Source organism: Castanea sativa, chromosome 10 (assembly GCF_040712315.1).
Source record: "Castanea sativa cultivar Marrone di Chiusa Pesio chromosome 10, ASM4071231v1".
Taxonomy (NCBI): Eukaryota; Viridiplantae; Streptophyta; class Magnoliopsida; order Fagales; family Fagaceae; genus Castanea; species Castanea sativa.
Genome location: NC_134022.1, coordinates 24,961,052 through 24,988,978, shown reverse-complemented (window position 1 = coordinate 24,988,978; position 27,927 = coordinate 24,961,052). Strand labels below are relative to the sequence as shown.

At 37.5% G+C, this 27,927-nt stretch overlaps 1 protein-coding gene across 1 annotated transcript; it reads right to left on the bottom strand.

The window, feature by feature from the left end:
- Positions 1-1,332: 1,332 nt before the first annotated feature.
- Positions 1,333-23,294, bottom strand: LOC142614315 (tocopherol cyclase, chloroplastic). Its single transcript, XM_075786912.1, has 10 exons — positions 22,774-23,294; positions 21,940-22,184; positions 20,791-20,870; positions 17,499-17,575; positions 14,354-14,523; positions 7,240-7,337; positions 4,139-4,246; positions 3,177-3,293; positions 2,751-2,900; positions 1,333-1,779 (listed from the first exon to the last, which is right to left on the bottom strand). The coding sequence occupies exons 1-10, from the start codon at positions 23,061-23,063 to the stop codon at positions 1,603-1,605; spliced, it is 1,512 nt and encodes a 503-aa protein (XP_075643027.1). The 5' UTR covers positions 23,064-23,294; the 3' UTR covers positions 1,333-1,602.
- Between the last annotated feature and the right edge of the window lie 4,633 nt (positions 23,295-27,927).

Sequence of the window (27,927 nt, the reverse complement as noted above, 5' to 3'; positions counted from 1 at the left end):
ATTTTTCCCCATTTGAATTCTTGTGGGAGGAACGAGTTTGTATTTAAAGTATATTTCCATATTATTGCTGAAAGAACCCTAGGGCAATAAGGCTGTTCTGATGACTTCCAACTAATTAGATTGGGAGGGCAGGAGATGCTATATGGCCAGCAACTGTTTGGTAAATTCGTAGGGATGAATTACTTTGAATTGCCTTTGGATTTGTATATATAGAGAAAGGATTTGAATTTAATCGTAAGAGCTCTGAAGGCAAAAAAATCTTATTTATTGAATTTGCATGGATTGATTAGAACCTTCTTTATTTGTGGACTTGTAGTTAACATGGACTGGATTTACCTTTCTGTCATCGTTTCTTATCATTGGTCAAACAAAACTCAAACGTGGTTCAATTTTCTTTTTGTGGTGATAATTTTAAAAAAAAAAAATTATAATAATGTTACAATTTGTTTCATTCACAGTGGGGAAGTGGAAGCAGATTACATTGGGTTAATGTTAATGGCATCAGCTGGATATGACCCTCTGGTGGCACCAAAAGTATTTAAAAAGATTGGTAGAAAAGAGGGTGGTGAATTTTAGAGTTTTTCATCTGGACTCCAAAGGGCTATACTTCTAAATAATTCCAAAGTGATGGGTGAAGCGCACACAGCGTGCAATGAAGTGAAACCTATTAGAAATGTGAGAGGCATTATTTAGGAGAATGCTTTTTAAAGAATTTATTTATTTTGTTGCTTTTTTTTTTAGTGTAACGTACTTATGTTTTTTTTTTTTTTTTACAAGATAAAATCCTACTCTAGCCTAATCTAAGTGTATATATGTGTGTGAAGCTCCCTCTTAGAGACTTGAACTCCGGCCTTTGCCTCTCACACCCCACAAGCACTTATACTTGTGGAGTGACCATCGCACCAATGATATACTTATGTTATTACTTATTACTTGAGTCACTTGACCGATTGAATGATGGCTGGTATAATTTTATTAGCTTTAGCTGAAAAAACTCATTTTTTCTCACAAATAAAAATCTGAAAAAACTCTTGCAATAAACCTACTTATGTAGGTCAACCCTTGGATACGTCCCACGAGTCCTAGGAAAATTGGGATCACAATTGTTTCTAATCCAAAATAACGGAAACTAGCTCTAACAATGCTTAGAAATTCTCTACAAACATTGAGAATCCTATAAAACCTAGTCTATGATGTTCTGAGTACTCAACCAATGAAATGCTTACAAATACATTGAAGATGGTATCCATCCTCTCTTCTGATTTGTAAACTAAAGAGTTGTTTAAAAGCCAAGCATAACAGTAAGCACAAATGCGAATCAGTCGGCAGCTAGTAGCAAATTAGTCGGCACTACATGTCTTTTACTCTTTTGCGTCTAAACCATCCCAGGCATTCACATTCTCAATTTTTTTTTGGTCCAATTTTATCATGACACAATTGCAAAAGAAATTATCCAGGTGAAAAAATGTGTCATGGTTTATACACAGTTCAAAACTTCAAATAAACATCCACGAAACTCTTTACACATCCAAAAGACACTTTTGCCATTGTAGAATCGTCATGCCATACTTCCTCTTGTGAGTAAAGCAACGCAGCAAGTTGCTACAGACCAGGGGGTTTTAATAACGGAATCAAACCAAAGATCCCATCCACATCAACAGGAGCTCTAAGAGCTCCACTAAGGAGCTCGGGCATTTTCGCTTCTCCCTTCCAAGTGTTGAACCATGGTCCCCCTCCTACTTCTACAGCTGCCATGTCACTTGTAACATCCAATATAATCTGTAAAGTAACAATTTTCAGTGTTAAGAGCTCCTTTAAAATGTTCCATGATCATCAACTAACAATGAAAAACTAAAAACTTAAGGATGAAATGGTGGATGCTAGTATTTGTGTCATCCTTCAAAGATAGCAGGTACAATAGCCTTCAGTCAATGAAACTAGGTGGTATTTCACATGGAATGTATCTAATCTAATATATATCTCAATAGAAACCATAATTGTGTGATATAAGCCCAATGTCTCTCAAATATAGCAGAACAGCAGTTTATGATAAAATACACCCCATCATTAGCGCACATGATGAGGATTCTGACAAAATATCTGGAATAATGAAGATAAAACTAATTGAAATTTCACTTGTAAATGATTCATGTGAATCAGACTTTAAGAAAAAATTTTATATTTAATATAGGATCAAAATATAACTGATGAAACTAAAATGAGCGAATAAGAGATACCATTGGTCCATTTATATGCAAGTAGATAATATTAAATTAAGATGCATGAAATACCAAAAATAAGAAAACCACAATGCATTAGTTTCAGTCCACTCTAACTGCAAGCTGAGAGAGAGAACAGTCTGACATTAATGAAGGTATTGATACACACATCTTACAAATGGCCAAAAGCAAAATTCATGCTAATTTCTGAATGGAAACCCAATGAAAGGAAGATCTTATTAATATTTCTACCCAGTGAAGAGATTTATGTGGCAGTCCATTATAGTGAACTGCGAGATATCACAGTCAAGAAATTATTATTTGTGAGAGGACTTACTTGAATAGATTATCTAGACCTCATTGCAGGATTTTCTCTCATCATAATTAACAATAAATTTTAAGATTTCAATAACTGTGTCTGAATGCTACACTTTATGTTCAATAAGTCAGTATAGCATGTGGTGTTTTTTTGCAATCTATTTATGATCAGATTGATATGTAAGCATGAGAGAGAAAGAGATGAGAACACACCTTCCCCTCACTGCCATCATATCTCCGCTCCCACAATTGCAATCTTAACTCACCAAAACAAGTATCTTTACAAGCTGGAGAAAGGCCAGACTCAGTTGTTGGAGCACGCAATGTCGTACCCAGATCCTTTGTCGTTGCCTCTACTTCAACCTGCCCCATAAACAAGAAACTATCTGTTATTGAATACGATCCCAATATTACCATTTGATCCTTCAAATGACCCTACAAACAAGGCTTAAAATGTTCATATCAATAATGTTTAAAACCAGCTTGCAGTATCTGCCACAGGGGTGTTGTGCTTCACATTTTCAAATGAATAACATGACCAAAATCATAGATTTCACTGGCAGCAGTAGGTATTGGGATTTGAAGCTAGCACACAGAGGAGATGGCAATAGAAATATCTATTAAGAGATGTACAATTACCTTATGTGTCTGATTCTCGGCAACAATGCACCACTTACCCCAAGGAGCAATTTCCCAACTGACAACACCATTCCATGGCACAAATTCATAGAATATTCCACCATAGTGAACTCCAATCTGTACCAATCAGCATCATAACATTTGTCAATACATAAAGAGGAGACTGTATTACTTGTTTGAGACAAAGCACTTTTATATGGTCTAATTTTCAGGCCAAATCACAAAATAAAACCTCTAACTTTGATATGTTTTCAAATCAATCCTAGAACTTTTATTCCTTTAACTTCCATTCTTTTCTAATAGAGTCCTTCTGTCCAATCTGCACCGTCAAGTACACTTGAACAAAATTTGTTTGGAAAGTAAAAGCAAACTAATGGTGAAATAGATTGGAATTAGACAATATGACAAAATTAAAAACATATTAAAGTTAAAGGACTAAAATGGAAAAAAGAATAAAATATAATTTGTAACTTAAAGGACTGAATTGAAAACATATATCAAAATTGAAAAGTGTAATTTGTATTTTAGCCTTTTTTTTTTTTTTGGGATAAAAGTGCTCTAAAGATTTTAGGCATGTTTTATGCACAATTGGGCCAAGAATTGGAATATATTTCATTTTTTCTTCCTTTGATTTTCAAGAAGATGGTAATCTCAAATAACTCCACAACACCACATTCCTAGATAAAAAAAAATTCTTGACAAAGCATACGAAACTTTAGCCCATGACAGATTTTAGTCCTAATGTGTCTAATAAAGCTATGACATATCAATTAATTTTTATTTTGGCGGCCACATCATCTAAGAGACTAAAAGCAATCACTTTAAAATTCAAGATCTAACCAAAATTTAGGACCAAAAGTATACTTAACCCAATAATTTTTTATAAGTAAAAATAAGTGAAAGTGAAGCAAATAGAAGATGACCCCCCCCCCCCCAAAAAAAAAAAAAGAAAAGAAAAATACCAATGCAGCACTTTCAAAATTCTCTGTTAGTCCAGGTAGTTGCCTCAACCCACCAGCGGCAGTAAGAGCAACTTCTTCACTTGCACCTTCAAAAACATTGCACTGAACCTGCAGTAAGACATCAGCCAGTCAGATGCTGACATTTTAAATACAGAGAGTTGAGCAGAACCCTCAGCATCAATACACCAAAAGATGAATAAGCAACTAATGGGGAACAAATGTCTTTTTGAAGAAGCTCTACTAATAAACAACATAATGTCTAACAATATTTCTAGATGGACCAAACAAAAAGTGGGCTCCATGATGCACAATGGGTTTGCAAAATAAGGAAAAAAAAAAGGAGGGGGGGGGTGTTTGGAATCACCACCAAACTGCAAATAAGTCATCTCTAATCATAAATTTTATTCAAAATACATTGCTCAAAACTAAACCTGAAGCCTCTTTTTTAATAGACTTCAATGAGCAAATCAAGGCACAAATACGTCCCATAAAACCCTCAACAAAGTTAGAGCCCAAATTCAAAATTTTAAATATTCAATTATGAGATCAAGTATTTCACACAAGTAAAAATGAGATAGTAAAATTTTAAACAATTTGGCTGCTCTCCCTAAAACATTCTCCCCTAGTTAGAGAAAACTCGACCTCTAAGATGAAACACTTCTAAGTTCTAACTGCAATAAGATGAAGAAAAAAAATTTGTTCACCGTATAAAATTCGTTTGGAATGATAAAATCAAAGAGTGGAATACATTATACAGCTTATCTTGCTCCATAGGAAGCCCCATCGTGTCATGCCTTTCCACTCCTTGCACAATGGAGGGTTGATGAGTAACAAAGGCAACCAAACTCATTTTTCACAACATTTGCGGCCTCTAATCCTTGGCTCTCTTGTTGAACTTCCTCCTCATCAAGTAGTGACTTTTCAACAGGTTGTATAGGTATACCATACATGGTTTAAGTTGTATTAAGTATACATCTACTGGCAATTGGCACTTGTATTTCTTTTTCAGCACTAAGTCTTAGTGTACTTGAGGTTCCTTCAACACCAAGATCTCATTACCAATGTTATATCCTGTGTGGGAAGCAATAATTTTATTGCCTTTTTTTTTTATAATAAGTGGAAGCAATAATTTCATTGCTAACAATAACGCTTTGAGAGGAAGGAGCCATTGACTTGACCTTCGCAAACAAGTCTAGGACGGGTTTCAATATAGCTTTCACGTGTGTAGGGCTAGAAATTGTGTGAAAAGTCATCTTGTCTTCTTAAAGTTGTGCCACGTAGCCAATAGCAGCTCTATTTCCGTCTCAGACTGTTTCTTTTATTTGAAAAGTCACCTTAATAGGATTGGGACAGATATTTCTCTTTGTAAGACTGGGGAATATATTTCTTTCTTAGTGTTTTTTTTTTTTTTCATTTCCACCCAATTATTTAAGGTAGGCTTGTTTCTCTAAGGTGAAGATTCTCAATAATGGACCAGTAATCTTTAACTCTACCTATGAGCTTCATTGTGGCAAACCTAAACTTCTAGTCATCTCATAAACCTGTTTCTTTAAAAAATTGATCCATCTCATCTAACCAATTGGTGAAGATCCATGGGTCTAGAAGACCATCAAAATTAGGTGCTTTCAATATAACCATACTACACTATAATAATAAGTTTCAACAAAGAATTATAACAAGAACCTAGACTGATGACTAATTTGTTTGATGCAAGATCTTAAACTCAGCACCCAATAAATAAATAAATAATCTATTGATTTGGGGGTTGAATCAGGGTGTATAGGTTAGGGGTGTGTTTGGGCTGAGGTATTAGAGTTTGGGGTTGAAAATACTCAGTAGATGAGACTAGAGGAAAAAAAAATCAACCTAGCCTTTAGAACACAACAAATAGAAAGCAAGAAGGAAAACAAAATAAAAATAAAAATTAACCTAGCCTCAGACTGGAGTTCTCAAGCATCACACATCAAACAAACAGTTTTTTTTTCTTCTCCCTCTCTTCTTCATTTCTTTCAGAAAGCACACATCCTTTGTTGATATAGTAATGTAAAATTCATTAAAGCACTATTTGTATGCAGGTAGTTACGGGGGGTCAGCTTGCAACAGTGGCTGGTGTAGCAAGGTATGGGTCTAGATGTTACAGGTCAGGTTCGCCTTAGGTCTGTCATGAGTTGTGGACACTGGTTGGACCCATATGGGATTGAGTTTGATATGGGTTCGTGGGCATAAAATTTTCCGGTGGTTGATTTCAATGGTAATGGGTGTGGGTGGGTGGGATTCTCTAAAGGGGGTTTGGGGCTCAAAGTCTTGCATGAAGGAGAGGATGAGTTTCATTGGAGTTGTGGTGGGCTTCATGTTTTATTTGGAGGAAACAGTGGCTTAAACTAGATCAGATTATGCTCTAAGACCAAGTTGATGCAGAAAAGGTTTGCAAAAATAAAGAATAAAAGGAAGAAACAAGAAATCTTAGATTTCACCACCTAAGGGTGTTTGGAATCACTGCCGTGTTATAGAGAATCATCAGAAATTTTATTCAAAATACATTGCTCAAAAGTATTCCTAAAGCCACTTTTTAATAGGCTTCAACTTTTAACTTTAAGCCACAGTTACATCCCATAAGGTCCGCAACAACATTAAAGCCTAAATTCAAAATTAAAAAATTCAAATATGAGATAAGGCACCTCACATAAGAAAAATTATGAGACAATATAATTTTAAATATTTTCGGCCACTCTGCTGCATCACTCCACCAAAGATGAAGTCACTAGGGCTTCTTTGACCATTCAGATCTACAAAACATAAGTCATTTCCCTTTCTTTTTAGCCAAAAAATTTACCTCTTCAGAATATATGGGCAGAAAGCAATGGATTACAGTAGCTACACCCTTTCGATATGGCAATGCAAGAGCATAAGACTCTCTCTCTGTATTGTAGATAAATATCCTCAATTATCTATTATTTCTTTCAATCAAATTTTTTTTTATAATTAGAAAATTTTAATTATTACGGAAAATGGCTATAACACATCCACCTAACAAACAATGAACAGATAAATACGTAAAGTTTTGCTATAACAAGATACTAAACGAAGGGTGAAACAATTACCCAAAACCATTTTCTTGGGAATGCTCCACCCCAATTCTTTTCAGAATAAGAAGGAGCATTTTGAAACTCAATCCTTTCACCATCCCACTCTATCCATCCTGAAATTCAAACTTAAAAACCTGAGGCCCTGTCCCAAATAATGCATGCAGATTTCTAAAGAAACAATTTTAAATATAAGTAAAGAGATTCAAAGTGAAATGCACATAATAGTCCCAAAAGAAAAATAACGTCACATTATTTCCAAAGCAGGTCACACAAAACATTAAAAGCTACCAGTTTTTTTTTTTAAATGATCTCATAGAGAGTATATAATAAAAGCTAGATATAAGCACTGGAAACATCAAATCTATCAGTGCAAGTGTTGTCAGCCTGTCACACTCAATAATAGTTTCGTAGCATATTTCAAAAAATTCATTTTAGATTTAGAGAAATTAATAGAGCTTCCCAAGGTCCACATCTATACTCCATTTGTTTGATTAGACTCTTCAATTCAGAAATATCTGTCTTTCATTACTTAATTCTTTTTTTTGATAAGCAACGTAAGAATATTATTAATAAAAGAAAAAGTGTCAAACCAAGTACATTGGGAATGTACTATGGGGGCACAAATCAGGAAGCAATAGTACAACAGTCAAGAAAAATAGGAAAGGAAGAACAAGAAAAATGAGAAAAGACCACACTCCATTCAAAGAGTGTATGCAAAAAAAACTTAATCTCTAACAAAGAACGTTCACAACCCTCAAAGCTTCTAGCATTCCTTTCACGCCAAATGCACCAAATCAAACAATGAGGTCCTAATTTCCAAACATCATTGTGACGATGTCACGCAAACTTTCCTTGCCAAGTCTCAAACAACTCAAGAACAGTATGAGGCATAACCCATTGAATACCAAACAAGCAGAACACCAAAGACCACAACTCCCAAGCTATGGAGCAATGAAGTAGAAGATGATCCATCGACTCCCCACAACTCTTACACATATAGCACCAGTCAAGCACTATCACACGTCTTTTACGAAGGTTGTCTGTTATTAAGATCTTACCTAAGGAAGTAGACCAAGAAAAGAAAGCCACCCTTAGAGGAACCTTCGAGTGCCATATCATTCTCCATGGGAAGGAAATAGGGTTAGGAGGATTGAAGGAGCTATAATATCCTTTAACCTCAAAACCTCTATTCCTTGCAGACTTCCAACAAACCTTATCTGGGCCAAACTCCCGCACTTTCGAAGAATATACCAACCCCATAAACCGATCAAAGGCTTCTTCTTCCCAGTGAGCCCTCCCAACAAACCAATCCATAAATTCAACCATCGAGGAATCTTTTGACCTACTAAGACATTAAAGCTCTGGAAAGACCTCTTGGAAAGTACAATCCTCGCACCACACATGCTTCCAAAATTTCACTCTAGTATCATCCCCCACATCATATACAAAGAGTTTAGAGAAGTTCAACCAACCACTTCTAATGTATCTCCATAGGCTAACCCCATAAGGACTTGTCACCTTTTTCGTACACCAACCACCCCAAATATTATCATATCTTGCCTCTCCTCCATAAAGCATCACTCTCCATGCCATACCTCTACAACCATTTTCCTAGCAAGGCAGAATTAAAGCTTCCCAACTGTCTAATACCCAACCCCCCAACCTGCAAAGGCTTACAAACCCTGTCCCAAATAACTAAATGTATTAAGTTCACCACCAATCCCATTCCACTGAAAATCTCTATATAATTCTCCATACGCTTTGCCACCTTACCCGGTAAAGGAAGAAGGGAAAGGAGATATGTAGGTAAAGATGAGAGTGAGTTTTAATGAGTGTCACCTTACCCCCTTTAGATAAATACATTCTCTTCCAACCTGCTAATCTCCTCTCCATTCTCCCTAGGATAGAATTCCAAACAGATAAATCCTTAAACTTTACACCTAAAGGAAGGCCTAAATATTTCAAGGGCAGAAAAGATTGCCCACACCCCAACAGACCAACCAAAGCCTCCAAATTGTGCACCCCACCAACGGGTACCAACTCAAATTTCTCCAAATTAATACGAACCCCTAATACCTCCTCAAATCTAGCAAGAATCGCCCTCAAATTAGCAATCTAAGAAGGATCAGCATCACAAAAAATCAGCATGTCATCTGCAAATAAAAGGTGAGACACCATCACTAATGGACCAGCCGAATAACCCACAGAAAAGCTTAAGATTTTCCCAGCGGAGGCAGCCACATCCAACATACGACTTAATGCCTTCATCACAATATCAAACAACAATGGAGATAATGGATCGCCTTGCCGAAGCGCCCTAGAACTTCCAAAGAAATCAGATGGGCTACCATTGATCAAAATGGAAAACTTTACTGTTGAAATGCAATACCTTTTCCATTTTCTCCATTTCTCTGAGAAACTACAACGCTGAAGCATATACATTAAAAAATCCCAACTCACATGATTATACGCCTTCTCCATATCCAACTTAGACAGCACACCTGAAACTCATGACTTCAATCTACTATCAATACATTCAGAAGCAATCAAAACAGAATCCAAAATCTGTCTGCCTTTCACAAAAGCATTTTGTGAATCCGAAATAAGCCCATGCGCCACCCTACGAAGCCGATTAGCCAACATTTTAGAAATAATCTTATAAATCCCACCAACTAAGCTAATAGGCCGAAAGTCTTGACCTCCACAGCATCCACTTTCTTGGGAATAAGGGCAAGGAACGAAGCATTAAGACTCTTCTCAAACACCGCCTGAGTGTGAAAATTGTGGAATACAACCATAATTTCTGTTTTCAAAACACACTAGCAAGATTAGAAGAATGCCATGGAAAAGCCATCTGGGCCAGGTGCCTTATCACCATTAAAATCATTAATCACCCCAAACACCTCTTCCTCCTCAAAAGTCCTATCTAACCAACTTGCATCTTCCACCGAGATACTAGAATAGTCCACATCATCTAAGACAGGTCTATGAGCCACATCCTTGAAATAAAGCTGCCTATAGAACTGAGAGATACATTCTGCTATAGCTGCCGGGACCGACGATAACTCCTGATCCACCATAAGTCTATCAATACAATTAACCCTCCTGTGAGAGTTAGCTATACGGTGAAAAATTTTAGTATTCCTGTCTCCTTCCCTAACACAGAGAACTTTAGATTTTTGCCTCCAACATATTTCTTCCAACAGAGTAGTTTTTTCTAACTCATCCTGAATTCTTCCCACTTCTACTTTTTCCTCCTCTGCTAATCCCCGACTCTCCTCCATATTCTCAAGAACACTCAGGTCCTTCCACAATTTTTTAATCCGATCTTCAACATGACCAAACACCTCCACATTCCATCTTTTCAAATCATTTTTTAGGAGCTTTAATTTATAGGCTAGAATAAAACTCGGTGCACCATGAATCTAATAGGAATCCCACCAAGACCGAACCCTATCCACAAAACCCTCATCCTTAAGCCACATATTCTCAAATCTAAACAACATACTCCCTCTCTAAAAAGATCCACCCTCAAGAACAATTGGAAAATGATCCAAGCACAATCTAGACTACCGTCTTCGAGAAATTGTTGGAAACTTATCCTCCCAATCTGCAGAAAACACGAATCTGTCCAGCCTAGCCTTCGAAGCAACTTCTCTAGAATTTGACCAAGTAAAGGTACCCCATTGCAATGGCAGATCAATGAGACCCTGTTCCGAAATAAAATTGGAAAACTCCCACATAGCAGTAGTGAAAGAATTAGACCCCAAACGTTCTAAAGGGAACCTAACCACATTAAAATCACCACCCACACACCATGGGACACTCCACCAACCATTCAAGCCATAGAGTTCCTCCCATAAAAACCTCCTATCTTGATGTAAATTAGGACCATGAACACCAGTGAACGCCTAAAAAAACTGATCTGACACACTTGTAAACTTACAAGAAATCGAAAATCTCCTCACTGCTTCCTCCATTTTATTCACTACCCGAGTATCCCACATCACTAACACCCCTCCAGAAGCTCCACAAGAACCTAAGTAAGACCAATCAACATGTTGGCCACCCCACAAGCTACAAATCACCGCTCTATTAATCAACCCCATTTTGGTTTCTTGAAGACAAACCACATCTGGCCCCCATTTCCTAATCAAATTTCTAACCCTAAGTCTTTTATCCTGCTCATTCAACCCTCTAACGTTTCAAGAAATAATCTTCACACTCATTGATAAGGCACAACAGCCCGCTCAGAACTTGCACTCCTTGCTTTATTTGGATCATACTCAACATTCAAGGATGACAACAAATTCTTCAACTCCCGATGACCTTTCTGGCCTGAATTGACCAACTTCTTTTGATCATCCACCACAGGTTTTTGTTTATATTTCTTTCTGGCCTCTATAGCTAATAACAATCCTGTAATCTGCTCCTTAAAACCTTCCAACGAAGTGCCCACAGATTTCTTAAAAGCCTTTATCCTATTGATTACCCATTGTGATAGTTGACAATTATCCACACTCTCCTTACACCCAATCTCCTTCACATGACTAGGCACCAACTCCAAAGGACCTTCAGTGGCCAAAGGTACCACAACTAATGGCTCATCACCTCTCTCACAAGACCTCAACTTTTCATCAAATTCCAACATCTCATTCTCTGACCCGGGAACCACAGCCGAAGACTCTACAAGCCCCTTACCCTCATCTTCCCAACTTGACCCTCTGCCCTTCATTAGTGATATAAGCATTACCTAGTACACACTCTCCCTCCAAGCTTGGGCAGACTGACATACAATCCGGAGATCGATACAGTGACAGTGGGAGCACTAATTGCCTTCCATCAAGCAATTGTAGTATCCATTCTTTGGAATTACCCCAAGACTTATCCAAATCTCTGACCAATTCTCTAATAGTTGGACTATGTAGGTGAGCTCCCTCAAAATCAGACTCGTTATTTGTAGTAACCGATCCTTCCGAACCCACAAAGTCCTCATCCCCAACATACGAAGCCCCTGGAGAAGACAAAGACCCCAACATCGACACTATCGAGTCGGTTAAGGTCATTACTGGTTCCGATATCGTGGCTGAGGACGCCACCAGCACCAACCTCAGCCCACTCAAAGCACTGATCGCCGATATTGGCTTATGGGATGCTTGGGCCACCACTGTTGGTCCTGTCGGCGCAGTGGGTGGTTGGGCACGTCAAGTCGGGTTGTGCTAACCACCCTCACCTGCCACGTCCGTCGATACTAAGGAAGAGATCATGTCCAAATTTACCTTCGGCAACATCACAAGCTACTCCAATGTGGTGGGCGAAACCATTGAACTCTCAAGATCCTTCATGGCATTGAGTTCACACCTACTTGAACTCGGAACATTCTGATATGAAGACTCCAGAGCATTTAGTCCACTAAAGGAACTCTCACTAGCCTCATAATAAATTGGGCTTGACAGACCCAAGCCTAATATGGGTTTTTTATTTCCCAACAGAGCTTGGGCTTTCTGCTTGGATGGGCCCAGTCCCACTATTTTAGTCTGGGCATTATTACTTGCTACCCATTTGCCAGCTTGCTTATCACCCTTAACACCATCCCAAGATACCCGCCTCTTTCCAAATTCATTCACATTCACAATCATCCCTCTCCCTAGCCAACGTGCCTTCCTACTATCACGCAACGTTCCAAACTCAACAATTTTTGAAGTCAAATTGTACATCAAAGGAATATTGAGATTATTTCCTTCCGGAATTTTCTCCTCAATTTTATTCTTACCATTAATACCACCTTCTCCACCTCACCACCACCCACGGCTACCTGGGGAAAACTTTTGGCCTGAGTTTCAGAAACTACTACCTGCATGCAAGAATTGTCACTCGAAAGCTCCACAATAGTCTTCACAATACCGTCCTTAACCTTTTCTTTGATGAAGGGCTGCTGAATATGCTTCAACCTTACCTGCACTGGTGCTTTGGCAACTTCCACATAGGACATGGCAGGACGATATTTTGGGATTTGCTTAGACCTGTACGGTACAAATTCAATCCTCCCAACGCATATTGAGAAGGTTCCAATAGCCTTCTTAATTCAATCCCAAAAGTTCTCCATCCTTCTTGTAATTTTCCAGCAGGAATAATGATAGTTCTCCGCATCCCACCTACCTTAAGCTCTGTCACTAATAAATACTGCCCAAATGAGTTGAACCCCAGTTGCAAAGTGTAAGCTGTATCCCCTTCCCTGAACGTGAACAATTGCTTAGGATTAACCCCAATCACCGTGTGTTCTAGATTCCTAAAATGATTTCTCAGCCCTTCCCATTCATACTTATAAACAACTACATTGTCACTAGTTAGTGAAGCATTAAACTCACATTCATCCAGGTTTTTGTATTTGAACTATGAATTTTGACAGTTCAAGAGATCCAAATAATAAAACACATGTTATGTACCATTAGTTCTAATAGGAAACCAATAAAACTAGGCATAGAAATGTAATTGATCACTTATTAATAAGAAAAAATTGCGACTGATCTCTTAGTAACTAAAAAATTATGTATTCATGGATGAAGTAGATGTATTGTGTGAGCCCTTGATTGGCGTGAAGTATTAGAAAACTGTTCCTCTAGCTTTCTATCCACATTTTGCAATGGTGTTCTACATTCACATCCTAATCTCAAAAAGTTCTCAGTTTTACACCCCCATGAAGATCAAAGTAACAGATATTAAGGGGGAGGGGGTGAAGAGTTGGTATTCACAGCAAATGATGCAGATATGCTAATACCAATTATTATGTGTGCATTTGGCACCAGCTGATTGCTATTTGTTGAAAGTGTGTTAAAGTATACTTATACTTTGAAAAAGTGCGGAAAAAAATAAGGTTTTAAAAAAGCTGTACATAAAAGCTAATCAAATAAGTTGTTCCAAACAGACACTAAAGTTATTACTTATACTGATAGGTGTAAGCATTGTACGTAAGTAATTAACTAGAATCAGTAGTTCAAATATCAGAATGACTATGCCTAACCAAAAGTGAAAAGATTCACAACCAGTAACAATGTGAATGACAAAGCAAAAAGATAATTGTGAGCTAAAAAGCCAGATATTAATAGCCAATGCATGGAAGAAGCCATGCCTGTTGACAATCCCCCTGCCATGCATATTTGCCAATGGGGTTCAAAGACTGGAAAAGCTGCCAGCCAGCCTGCTGAGGACTTCTGTTTGGACCCAACATTACCCCAGCCATAAGTAGGGCGGGTACTGTACTCCCAACGAGCAGTCTTCACTGTTTCCACATAATTTGACCTGTCAAAGAAAAGCTAAGTCACATCTATCAAATAAATGAAGAGCAAACTCACACTAAATCATTACTAATTTGACAAATTGGGCTACAACCCAAAAGGACTGGTTTGGGTTTGAGATTAACCTAAGCTAAACCCAAGCTTTTCAACCTCATGATCTACCCTACCCAGCCCAACCTTCTATCCCTACAATTCAGCCAGACCCAGAGTGTATGAAAATTTTGAACTCTGTCTAGCTTGTAATCCAAGGTTGGGTCTAACTTATAGTATTTACATGCTATAAATTATTTATTCCTTACTCATCATTTAAAAACTGAACAAATATCAAAGTATTACAAATAAGATAAAGATTGATATATTTCAAATACAAAACTAAGAATAAAAAACTTAAATATAAATATCTTTAAAGAAGAAAATAAAAGAGCCACAAATAATTTTAAGGTAAAACAACATCAAATAACCATGAAATTAATCAAATAATGATAGCCAATCAAAAATTAACATCTAATTTACATTTATTTACAAATAATATAATTTCTATTATTTTTTGGGTTGGGAGGTTGGACTACAAGTTGGGCTATGGGCTGGGCTAATGGGTCTTGGCTACAAGTTGGGTTGGGTTGTAAGAATTTCAACCCTACCCTACTTATCCCAAAAAAAAAAATTCAACCCTAGCCTAGCCCAGATTTATCTTGGGTAAGATTTTTTTCAACATAGGCCCACCACAGTTTGCAAAGTCTGAACCTTGGTTTGCCCAAATTCTTGGTTGGTCTCCGATTGGTTTGGCTGGGTTGCCCCAAGGTGAACTCTTAAGACAAAGTTTGGAGGCTTTTTCTTCTTGTTCTTTTTATGTTACCTCAATGAAAAAGTTTCAGATGGTTGAGGTATAGTCCTATGTTCCAATAATCAGAGGATCTTTAATAGACTCTCTCAAGCCATTTTTCTCTTCATTTTTGGAGAGTAAACCCACAAAATCAAACTCCAACAATCTCTCCATTTAATCAATTTTTTTTTTTTTTTTTTGTTTTGAAGAGAGTAGCTCTGTAAAAAAATTCTTGATTAAAATATTCATTTGTCCCCTCTCTTTCTACCAACATTTTTTTCTCACCCAGCGCCTTCCTCTCTCTTCATCACAGAACCCAGAACCCAACCCCATTATTTCCTCTCTCTCTCTCTCTCTCTCTCTCTCTCTCAGACATCTCTCTCCTCACCCAGCCCAATTCATCAACACAGTTGATCAGTTAAAACAACATAATCTTTTGCAAGTCAGGAGGACAAGGACAAGGACAACTATGCGCAGTGGAGGGCTAACATGGGAGTGGCAAGGACAAGAGCGGCGGAGGGGTGCCGCCGATGTGATTCTCTCTCTCTCCCTCTCTCCCTCTCTCATAAAACATATTATTTTGATAAAATAGAGAAATGATAGAGAGGTTATTGGAGGGAGTGTTAAAAAGTGGATAAGTAAAAGTAGAAAATATGTTCTCTTTTCTTTTCTTTTTTTTCCTTCTTCCTTTAAACTTGGGTGAAAATTTGAAGAGGCTACGAGAGATGCTCTTAATTTTAGTTATCCCAAAGGCCAAGAGGCTTGTACCTTAGTAGCATTGATAGGTTCTCCCATCAAGGAGAACTTGGATCTGAATCAGAGTAATTAAACCTGGCCCAGCCCGGCCAGTCGGACCAGTAGCCCAGTGACCCAGCACATAGACCGGTCCAGCCCATCAATTGGATCAAATATGTACAAAATCCGGTTAAAACCAATAAAACCCAGCAGGTTTTAAGCAAACCATGTGAACCGGCTGGGTTTGTGAATTGTGTAAAATTACATTAATAGGTCTACCTTATTGACTTCTTTACTACTTAATGTATGATAATATGGTAATTTAAATAAGCGAAAACCTAAAGAAGAAAAAAAAAAATCATTGTTCTCTCACTTCTTTACTGTTTAATGTATGATAATATGGTAATTTATTAACAAATCACTTAATTCTTTACTGTATAATGTATTATAATATGGTAATCTAATAACAAATCACTTTTCAATTTCTTGTAACCAATTAGCATGTAGGTATGAGTATATCAGTATATGTTATATGGTTTATTGCTTAATCCTACTTTTCTCTTCTTTTGTTTATGTTTTTTTTTTTTTTTGTGACCAATAAAACCCAACAGGTTTTAAGCAAACCATGTGAACCGGTTGGGTTTGTGAATTGTGTAAAATTACATTAATAGGTCTACCTTATTGACTTCTTTACTACTTAATGTATGATAATATGGTAATTTAAATAAGCGAAAACCTAAAGAAGAAAAAAAAATCATTGTTCTCTCACTTCTTTACTGTTTAATGTATGATAATATGGTAATTTATTAACAAATCACTTAATTCTTTACTGTATAATGTATTATAATACGGTAATCTATTAACAAATCACTTTTCAATTTCTTGTAACCAGTTAGCATGTGGGTATGAGTATATCAGTATATGTTATATGGTTTATTGCTTAATCCTTCTTTTCTCTTCTTTTGTTTATGTTTTTTTTTTTTTTTGTGCTTTATTTGTTTATTGATTTAAGTTGAAGTCTTTAACCCTTATTTTTCTTCTATTGTTTACATAGTTTGAGATTTGCTTTTTTTTTATATATATATCCAAAATTTTAAGACATGTAACAAGATTTTATTTAGCAAAAACTTTGTTGCAATCTTATGACATTCGTTTATTTTGCTTGTGAATTTATAGAATTTCTAATGCTATTACTTGTTCTAAGGAAAACACACACACACACACATATATATATATTCATCCCAAAACTGACAAAGATTTTATTGAAAAAAATGATTGGGATAAAAACTAGAAAAGCCCAGTTCACTTTAAGGCCCAAATAAGGAAGCGCACTATACCATCAGAATTTCAGCTAAATAACCCATATGCATTCTATGTGTATCTAACAGATCGCAATACATGACCAGAAAAAATTGTGTTACCTGCCATCATCACGAATGAATCCTTGATTCCATAATGGGCTGACTTGGAACCCTTCCACCACTCTTTTGTTAAATTCCTGAACAAAATAACACATAAAAGTGTTTAGAACAAACTTGTGTGTTACAACTTACAAGCCATTGATATTCTCATGCAAATATACATTCTCTTGCTTTATCAACTTGAAATCATGGAAGATATTAACATGGACGGAGCCATTCGTGGACTAAGGGGGGCAATGGCCCCCCTAATTTCTTTTAAAAAATAATATAATTATATAACTATATATTTAGGTACTAATTTTAGCAACTTCATTCAATAAAATTACATTTTGTCCCCCTTATTGATCATTATAAGAGAAATGCTACAATTACAAACTTTTTTACAATATTTTTATAGACTATTGAGGTAGCAAATTCTTACTGGTTTGCATCTGGGTCCACCACTTACATCACTTTTTTACTTACTAATAACCACTAATCACAACAAAAAATTGTAAACAAATTTGTAGATCTAGTATTTTCCTCCTTTTAAAGTCCATAAAAAAATTTATGGATCTGAAATAATAATAATAAAAAATACGAGCCCAAAATATTAGCCTAACAACAAAAATTAACAATAGGCAAAAAAAAAAAAATTTGAGACTAATCTCCAATTTTACCAAAACAAACAACTTAGCCCTTTAAAAAAACTTTATACAAAATAATTTTGTCCTTACCAACAAAATACATACTCTACACACATAAAAATAATAATAATAAAAGAAAGCCTTTACTGGCTAAGCAATAGAGCCAAAAACCGAAGCCACTACATATAGCTAACAATAAAACCGCTCTCCCTAACTCCAAGTTCTGGTTCCGTCCCTGAATATTAAGTACTCAAACAGAAAAATTTCTAAAGTTCAAATATAAAAGGACAAAGTTTGCCCACAATCAAATATGTATAGAGTACCAGATATGCATATAAATGCACTCCAACGATAAAAAAAAAAGGTCTGCTAAATGACAAATAAAATTTTTTTTTTTGATAAGTAATGACAAATTTTACTAAAAAACAAAGTCAACCAAAGTACACTATAAATGTACTATAAAGGCAAAATAATCAAGAACCATAATTACAATGATCAGGTAAAACATGAAGAGAAAAATAAGAAAAAGTTGGTAAAACTAAACTCCATTCAAAGGAGAGTATGAAAGAAAAAAGACTTAATCTTGAGAATAGGCCATTCACAAGCAAGCAATGAAGAAGCAAAGCATCAGTGACCACAGCTCATATGATATAAGGCAATGAAGAAGAAAATGATCCACCAATTCCCCACACCTTTTACACATGTAACACCTATCGAGGACAATAATTCGCCTCTTCTGAAGATTATCTGTAGTGAAAATCTTACCTAAAGAATCAGACCAAAAAAAGAATGCTACTCTAGGAGGAACCTTCGATTGCCACACCATTTTTCAAGGGAATGATATGATAGTGGGAGGGGATAAAATATGATAATATCCTCACACCTCATAACCTAGACTCTTAGTTGGCTTCCAACAAACTTCATCAGGACCAACACCCTGCACAATCATGGAGTAAATAATGTTCATAAACAATGCCAATGATTCTAATTCTCAATCATGCACTGGATGGCATAACTGAACATCCCAATGGATCCTTCCATCATAGAAACACATAACCTCCATAGCGGAAGACTCCCTTGCTCAACTAATACAGTAAAATTCTGGGAATACCTCCTTAAGAGTACAATCCCCATACCACATATCCTCCCAAAATTTCACTCTAACACCAACACCCACCTCATACTGTAAGAGTCTTGAAAAATTCAACCAATCAATTGTAATGAATTTCTACAGGTTTACACCATACACACCTGACACAAATTTTGTGCACCAACCACCCCATTCATTCCCATATTTTGCCTCTACAACCCTCCTCCAAAGAGCATCTCTCTCCATGCCATATCTCCACAACCATTAGCCTAACAAGACATAATTAAATATTCTCAAACACCTAATACCTAACCCCCCCCCCCTCTTTTGTACCGGCTTACAAAACAAAATGGGGGGTTAGGAACTTTCTTTGACAACCCTTAAACATTTAATAACCCAAAATAGCTACTAATGAGAGATTAGAGTGCAATTGATTATAGCCAAGGACTACAATCAAATCTGTGATTGTATTGAATACATTAGATTTGTAGAAAAATGTTAGGACATATGTGACTCAATGTTAGGAACATATGTCACTATTTATGTAATCGGTTAATCCTTTGACAAAACGCACTTTACTTGTAATTGGGTAGAGCTATGATGTGTTTGATGCTTCAAGAAACCTTGTTTCAAGTTCAAGTGTTAAAACCATGCAACTCTACACAAGTTTCAAGTGTGAAAAGTGTTGTTCATTAAAACTCGACAGCTAGTATCTATCGAGGTTTAAAAAGAGTTGTTTAAGCCCAAGGCTCGACAGCTGCTCGACAGCTAAGGTATCTGTCGAGGTTTATGAAACTCAGAATTTCTAGTATGTTTTTCATCCAATCCGTGATTGTATGTTTAGGTTTTCTTTTCTCACAACCCTAGACATATAAAAGGATTATTTTAAGGGCCGTCAAAGGTGACACAAGTTACGCAAGTGTTGAGCAAAGTTTGTTCATGCAAATTGTGACCGAAGACAGAATTTGCCCTAATTCATCTTTCTTGTGAAGAAGCTGCTGTGTTTGTACATCATAGGATTTTGTGACCAAAGAGCTTCTCGATCTTCATCGTGTGATGAACTGAAGAATTTTGCAGCCAACAACCTTCTCTAGTTGGTGATTGAAGTCGCGTACTGGGATCCACGCAATTGGTTAATCACGTACTAGGAGTCGTGCATTGAAAGGAGAAATTGTCACTACAGAACAAGTTCAATTGGGTATTGGAGTAAGGGTTCAACTGAAGGTTGGTATAAGGTACTGGGATTCTTTTACTTGTAACCGCTTGTTGTAATAATAGTGAATTCTCAGGAGCGGTGACCTTAAAATCACCCGGTGGGGTTTTTGCCGTATAAGTTTTCCTCATTCGTAAACAAATCACCGTGCCAATTTATTTTCTGTTGCATACTTTAGTTAATTGGTGATTTGTTTGTACTACCACGCATTTGCATGTTAATTTGATTAATTAATAAACTTGGCTAATTAATCAATTAATTCATCACAATGGGTCAATACATTCTTGGCCTATCAAAAAAGATCAAAAGAAAATCATTTCAACATTTATGCACAAAAATAAAAATCCAAAGTGGTGTATCAACCTGAGGAGGGACCTCCTTGTTTGGTGGCTTCAATTCTTTTTCCGCAATAAAAGTATTCCCCAATATTAGCTCATGCCTACCTATGAATTAAAAATTGTAAGTAAGAGTCAAGACTCTATAGAATTTGAACAAACCTTTTTCCTTGTGTTAATATGGAAAGACTCAACACTATATTTCATAGATTTGAACCGTTAGAGAACATTGTTCACCAAAAAATTAAAAAGAGCAGACCTCTAACATACTACCTTACCTAGAAGCCAAAAAAAATGCATTCAAATAAACAAAAGAATATCCAAACAGTAACACCAAAAAGCCCCCCCACTCCAACAAAATGAACTGTTGGAAAAAGGGGGAGCGGGAGAACAGGGGATAATGAAATTAAACAAAAACTACAGCTTGAAGAATAAAAGCGTGTTTACTTTTCATAGCAAGTGCACTGAGTATACAACACCTGCATAGAATGACAAATGCATGCATTCAATTGTCTCAAGGTATATGGATGACACCTGACAACACTAAACTAAACTAAATTGGCTAAATATCACAACATACGATAATTCTCTTGAATAATATATTGAAATCACACCATCAATACGGTGGTTCATAATTCAAATAAAAAAGTAATATATTCTAAACCACCAAATGTCAACAAATGCAAAGGATCAAGCAACTACAATGCCCCAAAACATCCATGAATACTGATGTCAAGGGACATCCATGTACATATACATTAAGTTTTTAGTAAATACAAATTGAAACATGTACGTTTCATTTCCCAGACCTCAAAGGAAACATGCAAGCCCCTCACCAAATTTTTTGCAATCTTAGTACCTTGCCTAGGAATGATAATATAAAATGGGGAGAAAAAAGCACCGTTATGGGTGAATTCCCCCTTCACATCCCAATAATTTCATTTTTGGGGGGGGAAAATGTGTTTCAATTAATGTTGTGTGTCAAATCAACAAGTAATAATGTACTGTAGTTGCTAATTTGACAAGCAATACTAAGGGGATGACAAAATGATTATTACAACCTAGCATGATTAAGATAGGATAACAAGGATTACACTAACATGAACGATCTGATGCTATGTAAATCCCTTTTGAAGAAAAGACAATAAGTTGAACAGCTTAAAGCAAAGAAACTTACTTCCCCAAAAGTTATGAGATTCTTCAGAGTATTGGCAAATATACTTGTCATCTGCGCCAAGAATTTGAGCCCCAACTCCAGTAAATCTAGGTCCATGCTGTGCTACTTCCAAAGCCGATAATTTCTTACGGAATGCAGGATTCTCCACAGAATACATGAAGCAGAAATTCTGCCTCAGTTCCGGAATAGAGACCTTGAAGTACCAGCCCTCAAAGAACTTCCTAGTGGTTCCATCAAAATGGTACCTGATTCAACAAGTGGGGAACAATTATGTGTACTTATAAAATAAGCTGATTGTTAATTAGCCCAAAAAAAATACTGTAGTCACCTGCTAGATAAATTATATTTACAAAACCCAAATCACTTAACTAAAGAATTATAGCTCTGTAAAACAAAACATATCCCATCCTGAGATCCATTAAATAATTAAATTCATCATTTCCTAATAGCATAAGGTTACGTGACAATCAATGTCTACACCTTAACTCCCACGTGTGAAGGACTGTGTTAGATTAAATAATTAAATTCACCATCTCCTAACATTTAAAACTTTTAAGACAATCGATAATTTATCACATAAAGTAAATCATTCATGATACTCAACATGAAAACCGAGATGAATACCACGTGTTACAACCTAGTAATGCTAATGTCATTGATCTCTTTTTCAATTGCTTCAATTTCATCCACAGCAAAATTAATTCAAGGGAAAAAATCTTAATAACAAAAATTCAAAATCGAAACAATTCCAAATTCAAATCCCTAGAGGTTAAAAAACTCAAAAGTAAATTAAATTGAATTGGAACGAAATTACGATTATGAATTATAAATTACCCGCTGTGAGGGGTTCGCAGCTCTCGATTGGGAGGGGTAGGCACGTAGAGGGGACTAACAGAGGCCGAGCTTGGCTTCTCTCTTCCAATGGGGGAGGACGCGTTAGATTCACCTTGTGAAGTCGAAATGGAAGCGAACACGATCAGACTCGTTCGAAAACCTAGCTTCGAAGAAGGTTGAGGGAGCTCGAGCTTGAGTTTGAGTGTGGAATTGAGGTTTGTGGATGGAAACCCTAAGTTGGGAGAGAAATGGCGAGGTTGATGGCAGAGAGAGACGAGCTTTGTTTCCATTGCGAATTCGTTTTGGAATTTTTGATCGGAGAGAGAGAGAGATTATAGAAGTGAAATGAAAATGGATATGTGTGTGGGATTTGGGAGTGTGAGATTGTAGACAGTACACATTTGTAGTGATTCGTGAGGGGGAGAGAGTGGAATTGCATACAGTGTTAGTGTTGGTGTTACAGTTACAGACTGCTGTGTGTTCTGAAAATCTTTAAAACGAAAGGTTGATATGAGAGGTCGTGGCGGGCAAACTAGGAAAGTATAAGTATTAATTAACGGATAAATATGGGTACTATCTCATTTCATTTAAACCAGAGTTATTAAACTCGAACATTGATTCTCAAAATAAAATAAAATAAAATAAAGAAAAACTCGAACATTAATGAGGATTAGTGGTGGCCGGTGGGTCAATTAGTAGATCACAAGTTTTTTTTTTTTTTTTTTTTTGAGAATCCGCCTCGTAATGTTTTATTAAATTAAGAAGAGGATTTGTCAACCAATACAAAAGTGTTGATATCTGGTGGAACATCCTTCATCCAGACGGTTAGATCAGAACAGAATCTAGCTTTCTTTGCTAAAGCATCAACTACAGAATTTCCTTGTCTATAGGAATGAGAGAAATTGAAACTCCTCAAGGAGTGTACATAAAATAAAGTATCCTTAAAAAGATGACCATAAGCAGATTGAAACATATCACCTTTTCGAATGGAATTGATGACTGTTTCTGAGTCTCCTTCCAATATGGAATCTTGAAGACCTACCTCATGGACAAAAATGGCAGCCCCCCTTGCTGCAAGTAGTTCTAAGCATGTGACTGAAGGTGGTTATGGAATTTTTTCAGAGAGTTCTGTAATGATTTCTCCTGCATGGTCACGAATCACCACACCCAAGCCTACCTCTCCCGTGTCTACGAACATGGCACCATCAAAGTTTGTTTTGAAGCTATGTAGATCTGTGGGTGTCCACTTTTCTTTTTTTGCATGTGCTTGCTGTCTTAGGAACTTGCTCACCGGTTGCTGATGGAGTGACAGGTACCTTCTTGCCTCCAAGACAACACGGCCTAGAGGGAGTCTTCCTCTTTCAGCCTAAGTTTGTTTCTCCTTGACTAGAGGAACCATGTAATGGTGGTGAAAAGCTCCAGTTGATGGGGTTTATCAAGATCAACTCCCCCAAATTTTGGAAGGATCCCTTGGATGTTTTTTGGCGATCAACCCAGCTAAAATCTACATCCCATACCTGACGGAAAGAAGCACAGTCCCAGAGAGCATGGAGGAGAGATTCAACCTGATTTTTGCAAAGTGGACATAAGCTTTCTGCAATGATTTTTCTCCGCAGTAAATTCTCCTTTGTGAGCAATGCATTTGAGCAAGCTTTCCATAAGAAGTGCTTAATTTTTCTTGGTACATCTGCCTTCCACAATTTTTTCCAAAAACCGTGAGTCTTGTCGGAATTTGAAGGTGATGTCGCTTCTTTATTTTCTTCTGCACACAGCCAGTGATATCCTGTGCTTACTAAATAGGAACTATCCCTGCTCCTTGGCCAATACAAGTGATCGGGTTGCTTGGTGAGTCATAGTGGAATAAACTTGATTTGCTCGGCTTCAAAAGGCAAGAAAGTGTTGTCAATAATGTAAGAGTTCCAACCATGCGTGGGCGGATCAATTAAAGCTGAAACTGTTGCTGAGCTAGGTGAAGGTGAAGGGGCTAACACCACACGGCCTTATGTCTCTCCAGGCAGCTAGTTTGAACTACCAGTTAAATAAAATAAAATAAAATATGTAAATTGATGAGGAAAAAAAATGTATGCTTAAATTACTAATTAAAATTAAGTCTAAGATTTAGATCATGAGTTTATATTTATATTGGTATGTTGTTCTTGAATTATCTAGTTTCAATGTCTTTATAAATAATTCTTCTCGTAATTTGTAAATCTTATCCAATCAAATTTCCTAGAGCCTGTAGGTTCCAGTTAACTTAACTAGTAAAGTCTCTAATAATTGAATAAAAAATTTGGAGTTCAATCCTCGCCTATACCAAAAACCAATTGGTGTCTTGGTCTAATGATAATGAGCATCATTAGAAGCGGACGCCATAGGTTGAAACTCTCTCTCAAAAAAAAAAAAACCCTAGAGCCTCTTCTCAAATAAAATAAAATAAAATAAAAAAATCTCTTGTGCCCATAAATTGTTTAGAGAAGTAATTGGAAATATCATTAATGTATACTAGCCTCATCACACATGTGGGGGGTAAAAATACTTAAATGCACGTTTGGGCCTTGGGCCTGGTTTGTTGGTATAAGTCCGTTCAGTCAGAGTCTTCGAGGCCCACAAGTCAGTCCGCGCTACAAGGGGCCGAGGAGTTGTCTGAGGAGGAGTATCTCCTCGAACAGGCCCAGTAAAGGTCAGGGGACTTGTTAAAGGGTTTAGAGACAGAATTCTGGAAGATCTGTTGGGTAAAGGCGTGATCCAAGCACCCGTTAGAAGCAAGAACGTGTGAGAAATATCTGAGGAAAAAGCTGCTACCACCACATTAAAGGCCCTGCATCTACCTCCTTGGTCGCATTAATGGAGAAATGACCTCTGAACAGTAATATTCAGCCTTCCAGCTATTATTTAAAGATTTCAAGAAGGTGGTGGATGGGACAAGTATCTAGCAAAATCTGTGTTACACGTGGATGAAGCAGGAAAGAGGAAGAAGGTTATAAGAAGACAAGAGAGAAAAGAAGAGGGGGATCTCTTTTGGAAACCAAAAAATTGTAATCTTTTGCTTAGAGAAAGAAAAGCTATACAAATTGTCCTCGGCTTACGTCCGAAGAGAGTTTTTTGTCATATTCATCTATTACTTGCATAGATTGCGGCATTCTAGCCTGTTTATTAACTTTCCAATATCCCAAACCTAGGTTTCAAACCCATATTCTACAAATTTTATTGTATAAGGCTCTTTGGGCCTGAGCTCATCACTCGTTTGGGTCCGAGTACAAATTGTGCACTTACAATTAGCGCCGTCTGTGAGAAATCTAGTATTGAAGGAATTGGAATATCATGGCAGGCTTAGATTCGCATCATCTAGAGTCTCAAGGGTCCCAGTGCGAAGATCATTTTGAGCGTCTTAAGCGTCGGAGGGATCAAGAAGGAAGCGTGCATACAGTATACCCTGATGCAAGCCATTCGCGTGGTGGAAGCAGGGCCACCTACAAGGATGATGCCAAGGTCATGCAGAGGGAGATTGACCACCTCAAGAAAAAGCTACGCCGTGTCAGACGAAGGCGGGCTTCACCTCCATCCAATCCTTCCTCTAGGGGGTCCCGAGGAAGCAGTTACAGTCCAAGACTCCCCCTAGCGAAACCTTCTCTTACGAGAAGGATGAGCTTCCAAATCGTAAGCATAAGAGGTTTCCTTCCAGGGGCTTGGGGAACGATGCTATGAGCCGAGCGTTGCACCAACTCTCCAAGTCACCCTTCTCACGCAGGATCGAGAAAAGAAGGCTCCCAAAACGGTTCACTCAGCCCACCTTCACCATCTATAATGGCAGGACAGACCCAGTCGAACACGTGAGCCATTTTAATCAGAGGATGGCAGTACATTCTCATAACGAAACCTTGATGTGCAAAGTCTTTCCTTCCAGCCTGAGACCTGTTGCTATGAGATGGTTTAACGGACTAAAGTCAGGGTTTGTCGATTCTTTCATGAAACTCACTAGGGCATTCGCGTCTCGATTCATTATATGCAGCAGAGTCCCTCGGCCTTTGGACTCATTGTTATCCATGGCCATGAGGGAGGGTGAGACTTTGAAAGCGTATTCTGACAGATAGTGGGAAATGTTTAATGAAGTCGACGGAGATTTTGACGAAGTGGCGATTAACACTTTCAAAGTGGGCCTCCCAACTGATCACGATTTAAGGAAATCTCTGACCAAAAAGCCCATGCGGAGTGTACGTCGCCTCATGGATCGCATCAACAAGTACAAAAGGGTTGAGGAAGATCAACAACAAGGTAAGGGTAAGGCGAAGGTTATCCCCCAAGAGAGAAGGGATTTCAGGTCGGACAGGTACCATAACAATAAGCCGAGGAGAGATTTCTCTGGGCAATCTAGTTCAGCCACTCCTCAAGTAGTTAATACCGTATTCCGAGAACCAGTGCACCAATTGCTAGAGAAAGTTCGTAAGGAACCCTATTTCAAGTGGTCTAGTAAGATGGCGGGGGACCCTGCGAAACAGAATCAGAACCTCTTTTACCAATATCATCAGGATGTGGGTCATACTAACGAGAATTGTCAGACCTTTTGGAATCATTTGGAGCAGCTTGTTAACGAGGAAAAATTGAAGCAGCACCTGTATCAACCCAACGGACAAGGAAGTCATTCGGGTTCAAATCATCAGAAGAACAACTCATCTCGGCCGCCCTTGGGAACGATTAATGTCATCTTTGCTGCACTTGGCAGGACCAGTTCCTGTCCTACAAGGGTGATGGCGGTGTCGCATTGCCAGGCCGAGGAGTCTAGCTCGAGGCCGAAGAGGATCAAAGGGAGTACGCCTATTTTGAGATTCTTTGATGAGGATAAGGTTGGGACTATCCAACTACATGACGATGCTCTGGTGGTCACATTGAGGATAGAAAATTATGACGTCAAGAGGATGATGGTCAATCAAGGTAGCGGTGCGGATATTATGTACCCTGACTTATTTAAGGGGCTTAAGTTAGAGCTCGAGGGCCTCACTCCCTATGATTCGCCGTTGATAAGTTTTGAAGGGAAGACTGTTATACCAAAGGGACAAATTTGATTGCTCGTATAGTCGGGCTCGGAAACGGTCAATGTAGATTTCATTGTGGTTGACGTATATTCTCCATACACGGCCATTGTCGCCAGGCCTTGGC